Source organism: Apteryx rowi, unplaced genomic scaffold (assembly GCF_003343035.1).
Source record: "Apteryx rowi isolate R43461 unplaced genomic scaffold, aptRow1 scaffold_84, whole genome shotgun sequence".
Taxonomy (NCBI): domain Eukaryota; kingdom Metazoa; phylum Chordata; class Aves; order Apterygiformes; family Apterygidae; genus Apteryx; species Apteryx rowi.
The window spans coordinates 1,431,465-1,440,569 of NW_020451138.1; the positions used below are offsets into that span (position 1 = coordinate 1,431,465).

A 9,105-nucleotide genomic window follows, 5' to 3' on the forward strand; every position below is an offset into this window, starting at 1 on the left:
CCCAGTACAAGAGGGATGTGGCACTACTGGAGCAAGTCCAGCGAAGGGCTACTAAGATGATTAGGGGACTGGAACATCTCTCTTATGAGGAAAGGCTGAGAGAGCTGGGCCTGTTTAGCTTGGAGAAGAGAAGGCTGAGAGGAGATCTTATCTATGTGTACAAGTATCTGAAGGGAGGGTGTCAAGAGGACGGAGCCAGACTCTTTTCAGTGGTGCAGAGCAACAGGACGTGAGGCAACGGGCACAAACTGAAACACAGACAGTTCCACCTGAACATGAGGAAAAACTTTTTCACTGTGAGGGTGCCAGAGCACTGGCACAGGTTGCCCAGAGAGGYTGTGGAGTCTCCTTCTCTGGAGATATTCAAAACCTGCCTGGATGCAATCCTGTGCAATGTGCTCTAGGTGACCCTGCTTGAGCAGGGGTGTTGGACTAGATGATCTCCAGAGGTCCCTTCCAACCTCAGCGATTCTGTGATTCTGTGAAGTCAAACTGTTTAAGGACCTTTTATCACTTTGTAATGCAGATGTTTATGAAAGCCATGCTAGATGCTTCTGTCTAAGAGCTGCTAAAAATTTGAGGTCTCAAACTTCATACTCAAAATCAAGATGGATGTCAAGGAAAAAGAACATTGCTTCCTGGGCTGATCTGTCTTTGTCTCACCTTAGAGCTTATGCATCTTTCCTTCCTCAGGGGGAGGCAGCAGGCCCCTCTGCGCGTGGCCCACTCCCTCTCTTACTCTTGTGGTCGCTTTGAAGACCCCATGAACTTGCCTGCTGCGGTGACAGACAGCTTTGGGACACCTAGAGAAAACGCGCAAAGCTGCAGCTCCTTCGCGGCAGCTTTCAGCCTCAAAGAATGAGCTGCTGGTGCTCACCAAGGCCGGCACGGCTTCTGATGCCTAATGCGCACGTGCAGGCTTCCTCGCTCGCAGTGGATTCTGAGAGGGCTGCTTTAGAGGAGTAGTAAACTAATCTTGCCATCTCTAGGGCCCTTTTAGGGTAATGTGGAGGCTTATTTTTGGCAGAAGGCTTTTTGTCTCACTCCGCCTCAAGCAGGCAGGGCTGTTTGTGTTCTTGAATTTACAGCTTGGAACCTGCGGCCTGTGCTTGCTTCTCTGTATCCAGTAGTTTGGATAATATCTAAAATGGAAGGAATGAGAATGGAGAGTAATTCTGATGCATTCCTAGATGGTATATTAGTGTAAATAACTGTAACTGATTTTTGTTCTGGTTCTATTGTCTCAACTTCCTTGGCAACATTTTTACTGATTACTTTTCATTTTTTCATTGATTCAAATCCTGACCTCACTGAACTAAATAAATCTGCCATTGAATAGCATTTAAAGATTTAAGATCATAGATTTTCCAGAGTATTCTTAGAAGAGATGTGGTTATTTTATAAGTATTTAGAAGCCTAACTTTTTGTTTGAACTTGTCTAGCTATGGAGATGGCAGTGTGGTAGATAAATTCTGGGTCTTTTCCTTCAACCCTTACCGAGTTCAAGGTGTTCTTGTAGCATTGATTTCTGTATCTTTCACAAAATACATTTTTCTTAAACCACAGCACAGTATCATAATTTCTCAGGATTAAGTTCAAGGGGAATGTGAGTGGTTTATTTTTGGACTGCTGTGGCTGCCACAGACCAACTTTTAATATCAAGAATGCCATGATCTTTATCCACTGTTTTGCGGTGTGTTGGGAATTTAAGTCAAAATCAAAATATTTTAATTTTAGTCTCTCATATATTACTTTAAACTTCCTTTTCTCAGTCATGTGATATGTGCAATATGTGTAACTGTGTTGTCAGATGGTAAGTGTAGACTGATGGATTCAGCTACAATATTTGTGGGCCTGATACATCTGACCAATATTTCACAGTGAAAATTTCCTTTGCTTAGGTATTACCTCTTATGGGTAATATGTAAACTAGCGATGTCAAGTTATTCCTGCTCAAATATGAAGCATATTTCAGATTACTTGCAAATGGTTCTTAAAAATTCCACTATACTAACATCACCATACAGCCCATGAGTACTATTCCCTAACTACCTGCCATAATGTTTTTTTTTTTTTTGGGGGGGGGGGGTTGCCATAATGACTGTTTGAGAACATTGCATGCAGCGCTTCTTAAAGGCATGCCATTGTATGTGTACAAGAAGTGCTTTTATGGAGGTCTTGGATAGCATGAGAATGTTACTGTGTGAAAATCATGTCAAAGGTGGGTGGGTTTTTTTTTCTTGAATGCTGCCTGCCATTTTCTTGCCATATGTTTTGTGTTTTGTAGCTGATGATCACTTGAGGGAGTGCTTGTTCAGTGCCTTTGGCTCTTTCAGAATCTTCCAAAAATGAACTGAATGAACAGACATTAAATGAACATTTAATCTTATGCCATAATCATAGTAGAAGTTGACCCGTTCCCAGGTCCTCAGCTCTCCCTTCTCTTCTGTATATGAATGCGGTGATTTCTTTTTATTTCACTAAAGCACCTATAGGTGAGTATTTCACAGATCTGGAGACACTCTGAACTGTGGTTCATCTCAGATAAGAGTTTCTCTCTGATACTTCCACTACTTAAATGTATTTCTCCGGTCTACTGAGCGTGTCTGTTGTACAGAGATTGTCTTATGGTGACGCAATAATAAAACCATACGAACATGGGTGCACGTACGATAAAAACAAATGCTACTATTTAGTGGGGGCTTTTACCTGGATGTATTTCTAAGTGTGTCTCTGGCATTGTCAAAGACTGGTTATGCCACCCTGACAAATAATCGTCTCAAATTGAGAAGGCTCCTACTACTTGTCATGACACTTTTTGTTTTTGCTTTGCAATCAGAAATTTGTGTCAGTAATAAGCTTGAGGCAGTAGCTTTATTAATATGTACAGAAGGAAGTTGCTAGCTTAACACGTTGGCCAGAGAGGTTTCACGTGAGGTGAAAACATTTTCTGGTCTTCTCCAATCTACTTTCCTATTTGTAGTGCCACCATCCTACCTTTTGATGTTTACTAAGGTCTAATGACTTTGTTCTGAATTGAATATTGTATAAATACAGGGTTTTCAACTGCCACAGAGTTCTTGCTCTTTTCCTCTTCGCCTTCCACAGTAGTTTTAGATATTCTTCTGAGCCAGCAACCATCTGAATTCTGCAATTTTCTCATGATAGTTTCTGACTAATTTAGTTGGTACCATAATTATTTTTGTAATTATTTTTTCCTAATTTATAGCACTACTTTATTCTATGGGTTTTTTATCACTTCAGCAATCGGATCTGTTTTTTCTGAAACTGTACATGGGATATTCGTATTGCAATGCTTGTAGAATCCAGTGTGAATAAAGGGGAGCTTTCAAGGCCTGGTCAGCAGCTTGCCAGTAAAAATAGGGAAAATTCCAAAGTTGCTGCTTTAAGCAAGAATGTAGGTGTGTTATAGTATCTGCTTGTTTTGTGGTGGCTTCTTGTCTATCCCATAAATGTTGGTATGGGATAAAAGTAAAATAGTGGACCTGATTGCAGATCCAGTCCCTTTATTGCCGTAGTACAAATAGTTATTTTTCATTGCTTAAAAGGGCTGAAAGTTGAATATGCTCTGGCATTAGGCAGATATATGCTAAACATTTGGAGATCACTTAGCCAGACTAAAACACAACCGTAACTTAAGCATGCATTTTAATCCTGGCTCTTTCTCAATGCATGTACAGTTGATTTGCATTGGAAGTTCCATGGGTAACAGAACAAGTTGTATATTTTAAGAAATAGAACATGAACACAGTGTATTGCCTGCCCACCTAAGCAAGCTCCCATACGGAATTGTATGTGTATTAGTAGCAAAATAATATAATGGAAAGACACTTGGATGTAACTTGTTTAAAAAATGCTTGTTACAAGGGCCATGAGAAGCCTGACGGCTTGAGTGTAACTTAGTTTTTCAGTGCTGGACTATAGTGAATTTTAGATAATTATGCTTTCCCAGTAAATCAGATGCGCTTAGACAATCGTAAGGCAATTATAAACAATGTATTTCAGAAATTATGTTAAATAGATCAACTAAAACTTTACTTTTGCCTTTTCTCTGAAAATACTGTCATCTTAGTTGAAGTAGTATATTCCAAAACACTGAATCTTGTTTTAGCTCTTCTGATTTATTCTGTCTATGAGAGGATTAATGAGATGTAAATTGTAATCTCCTTACTGGTTTCCTAATTATTTTTCATAATCTAACTGCAGCTCATAATTTATGCTGCCCACTGATGAAAAATGTAGGCACAAGAAGAACTGAATAACCTGTACATATAAGCACTGGAGTGTGGTCAGGGTTTTGGTTTTGCTTGTTTCATAGCCTCATTCTGGTCATCTTTCCACAACATATGTATTAGATTTTTGGCTTTGGAGATACTACATCTTTTAAAACACTCATTTACTTTAAGCTAAGTCCAATAACTAAACTGCTTTTAATTTAGTTCAGGAATGAGAATGTGCAGTAAATATTTAATGTAACATGACTTCTGCTGGCTTCACTCAGTAGTCTGTCTTGACCTTAATTTCCCAGAGCACTTCCACTAAACCAACAGCTGCCACCTTATCTGCTGCATCCAGGGATCTTGATCTATTCACTGAGCAAACAACAAAATCAGAAGAGTCAGCAAAGAAACAACTCTCCAAGGACTCCATCTTATCACTGTATGGCACAGGAACCATGCAGCAGCAAAATGCTCCAGGTAAATAATTTTTTAAATGTATCTAATATGCTATTTTAAGCTTTATTTACAATACAGTTGTTATTTCCTAACAGTGTAAAACTGTTCATGGTTACTCTTTTACATATATTCAAATGAACTTTATTCCAACCATTTATAAAAAACGAGGAAACTACTGAAACATAATACCAAGGCTAAAGAAAAACTAGTATGTGATTTTAATTTTTTTTACAGTTGTTCCAGTTATCAAACACACAATTTACTGAAAATATTTGTGAATTCAGCTTCTGCTGTCGAATTCGTTGCTTAGCGTGTGCGTCTCCTCTGTGTAAACAGCAGGCTGCCAGAACGCTACAGAGTTGTCATGTTTTGATCTTAGCTATGTTGGTATGAAACCAGAAACTTCCAGTAGTATGATTAAAAGATTCTGGTTTGCAAAAAGATTTGTCAAATTCTTTTGGTAGTTAACCTATGATAAGCGAGGCCCTTTCCTTTGAGAGGTTTTAAGCAATTTCTTAGTTTTGCCAGATACTAAATTGGCCCTGATGGATGTAACTGGACACAATTATGCTTTAGAATTGTTTTGCTGTACTTCAAACTAAAGGGGATGGGGGAGAATATCACAAAACACTTTTTCTGTAATCTTCCTCTTCTGATACAGGTATGTTCATGGGATCGTCTTCTATACCATTTACCACACAGCAATCAACTCATTTTCAAGGTTTTCCAGCCATGGGAGTTCCTGTGCCTGCAGCAACTGGAATGATGGGAAACATGATGGGACAATCGGTGCCAGTCATGGGACAGAACACAGGTGTGATGGTAGGAATGGGAATGCCCAATGGATTTACTGGTACTACACAAACTGGTGTGATGGGACTTCCTCAAAATGTTGTTGGACCTCAAGGAGGAATGGTGGGACAAATGGTCACGCCACAAAATAAGTACGGATTGCAACAAAATCAACAAGCTCAATGGAATCTCTCTCAGGTAAAGACTTATTATTCCCAAATAAAAATGCTTTAAAAAAGATGCTGCTTTTCAGATACTACATGTTTAGTTGTAAGAAGAAAGTTGCAGTGGGGTTTAGTTACAGACTGTTGGACTATGAATTTTTCAGATACACGGGGTGGGGGGGAAGAAACAGTGAAGAGTTTAAATTAAAGATAATGAATATATAAGCACAGAATAAACTTTATCAAGGGAGACCAAACTCAGTTCTCTGCTAGTGTAGCTAGTCTTATCCTGGCATCTGAACTAGGCAGGAAAAAACTAGCTTAGGTGCAGTTATGCAATACTGAAGTGTAAATACAGCCTTATAACTAAAAGCAGAATTTAATTGCTAGAGGATAGTCATTAACAATTAATACTTTCAACAGACTTCAAAATAAATTTCAGTGGAATGTGCACAGTGCTTTGCACTCTGACAGTCTCCTGTAGATAAATAATAGATTGGTCTAAGCAAATTATCTGTAGTGTTTCTATGCTATTTTTTATTTTTTAAATGTTTAAAGGGTTATCTAAATGTGTTAATATGCACTTAGTGGAATATCCTGAAATCACATTTTTGAGACCTTATTTTAAAAAACTAAATGATTCCCTTGAAGAGTTCATTATGGATGATAGCAACTAAATTTTCTGTAATATTCTTTGAATTAGAAAAATCATATAATAAGTACATGCTGCTTACTGCAGTACTTCATGAAGTGAACCTTAAAGGCTTATTTAGATTTAATTATGTTAATTTTTACTGTTCTGTTCAGTTCTGCATTGTGAACATTTATGAAGGTAAGCAGCATTTCTTAAATGGATAAAATAGCCCCTATTTGAAAATGGGATCTGTCATCCTGCTTTGAGAAGTAATCTAGTTTTGTAATTTTTAAAAGGTGAGAGTTTCAAAATGTCAAAAGAAAAAAAAAAACTGTAGAATTACTGTTAACAACCTCTCTTAGTTATCTAACTTAAAAAAGACCTGTATCGGCTTTAAAATAAAAATCATGCTTCTATCGAATATCTATAGGTTAAAAGTTGCCTCACAGGACAAGCTCTTTACACATGTTTCTGTACTACCTGTACATCAATTATTAGCAGTACACTGATCTAGGGGAACCATGATCTAATCTCTGGCTTCAGCTGAAAGGGGAAGGCTTGTTTTATTTACCAGAACAGCATGCTTTATACAATCTACTTTAAATATTCTACCTCAGAAGAGATTAACTGGGTAAAGCATATTTTCATCAGCTTTCTTTAATTTCCATGGTCAGTGATCTGTTTGTTTTTGTGGATATGCATGTGAAAGCACACAATACTGAATTTTACCCTGAAATAATAGTTTGCAATTCATTTGACAACTTTTTTTTGACCAGTGATTTGCAATTTCATTTTGAAACCTGGTATTGTTTACATGAACAGTCTTGTTTACATGAACTCTGATTTTTACCTAATGCTATCTCTGATTTGTATATAATGTTCCTTGTCTAACATCCCTGTTCATCAACTGATTATTAATTTCACCAAATGTTCTTCTGCTCTCAAACACTTGACAGGGGATATCTTTACTCTGCCTATGTTTTACTCTGCCTAGGCTTTTGGCTTGCCAGTAAGTGTGTGGTACAGGGAAGGTACTGGGGAGTTGTTATTTTAAGAACATTTTTACACAGAGCACTGAAAATTACAGTGAATGGTTAGTATTTGGAGACAGTAGAAGTATTTTTGCATCCTCCCTAAAAGGAATAGGGAATTTTGAACTCTTCAATTTCTTGAACCGTTAACTAGATGTATTTTTTTAATTAAATATGAATTATTTCACTTCTGTTTTAAAGAAATATGGTATCTTGAGTACATTTTAGTCTTCAGCAAAAATGCTTAATTTTAGATAATACTGAAGTTTAAAAATGTCTTATTCTTTGATGATCAAATGGACAATTTATTAAGCTTAGATAAAGATTTTGAGATCTCCAAAGAAATATTGCTGGAACAAAGAACACTTGGAATTGAAAATGTAGACAAGGCTTTGTAACCTACCTTGTTTTTTGTTTTGTTTTGTTTTGCAATTGCCAAAATGTTGTTGGACAGGTTTGAAACTTGAAAGGTCTTATTATTTGAAAAACATCAGACATCCTTTTGTCACATCTTCTGTAAATTTACTAGTAAAATGTTTGTACAGACTTGTCATATCTTTCAAACACTTTGCTACAGCTAGTCAACTGATGTGTATAATGGTGATCATTTAAACAAAAGTGGTCCCAGAAAAGCTGGTGTCTTGAAAAATATTTAGAAACTTATTATTTTGAGAAAATATTTTTGTTTAATCAGAAATAATAATTTTAGGAAACATATTTTAATGTGGTTGCTAATTTAGAAAGTGTTGCTGCTTTGCAGCTAGCAGCAGTGCTAACTAGCAGCGTGTGTTTATGCTTCGCAGATGAATCAGCAAATGGCCGGAATGACCCTCAGCAGTTCCAGCAACGTGATGGGCTTTGGCCAGCCCCCCAGCACAGTGGCAGGATGGACTGGAAGTTCCTCTGGCCAGACTCTCAGCACACAACTGTGGAAATGAACGGTGCAATAGAAGTTTCATCCAGAACAGCCGCCTAACATTCCTGTTCAAATACATTTACTTTCCCTGTTCTCTCCATGTACATACTTTTTCTTTTCCCCAGCTGTTCAGATTAAGAATATAACTGACTGACCGTGTTGTGGTCTATATTGATTTAAATTTGATGTAGTGAAAAGCAGATCAAGAATGCATTTATATATCATTGGCAGCTTTTTCATACTACAATGCACATGATTTCATAGACCATATATTTAAGAAGCTGCTTAATCACATATTGATTTTCCCTCAAAATTGTAGATCAAATGTTTGCATATAAGGGATGTAGCTATCATGTTAGTAATATCTAAAAATATAAACCCTGCCCCCCCAAATTACCTAGTAATCCTGTAGAAGGTACTGTATGAACAAATGTTTAATCATATATAAATAGAATGTAAATGTATCACTGAGCAATGTTTTCTAGTGTATCAAACAAATTTTGTTTCATCATACATTTCACTGTGATGTTATTATGGTGTGCATAACAGGGAACATGATTATTGAAAGAAAGATAAACCTGGATGTTACTGTAGTTCTACAAATTAATAGTTTATTCTTTTTTAAAAAAAGAGCATTTGATCCATTGGAGTTTCCTGTGATAAGATATCCAATCTGGTTTATGAGGCATGTACACAGTGTTAATGCTGGGAACTAGTGGCACAATATGTATACAAGGTAACTCAATGTGAACAGATATATTTTTCCTTGCAGAGATATCCAGGTTTATGACAGTGATTGTGTTTACATTTTATGGTGCCTCGTAATAATAAAATATTATTTGCCTATATTAAAAAGATAAATCCATAAACA

The 9,105-nt window shown here is 36.9% G+C and overlaps 1 protein-coding gene across 2 annotated transcripts in view; it reads left to right on the forward strand.

Annotated features, from left to right (window-relative positions):
• The window catches only part of SMAP1 (small ArfGAP 1), a 100,711-nt gene extending 91,608 nt beyond the window's left edge, over positions 1-9,103 (forward strand). For both annotated transcript variants that reach the window (XM_026089996.1, XM_026089997.1), the window contains 3 exons: positions 4,550-4,718; positions 5,359-5,687; positions 8,122-9,103. In XM_026089996.1, coding sequence (XP_025945781.1) covers positions 4,550-4,718; positions 5,359-5,687; positions 8,122-8,256 — 633 coding nt within the window. In that variant the 3' untranslated portion in view covers positions 8,257-9,103. The remainder of the gene's footprint in view (positions 1-4,549; positions 4,719-5,358; positions 5,688-8,121) is intronic.
• The last annotated feature ends 2 nt before the right edge of the window (positions 9,104-9,105 follow it).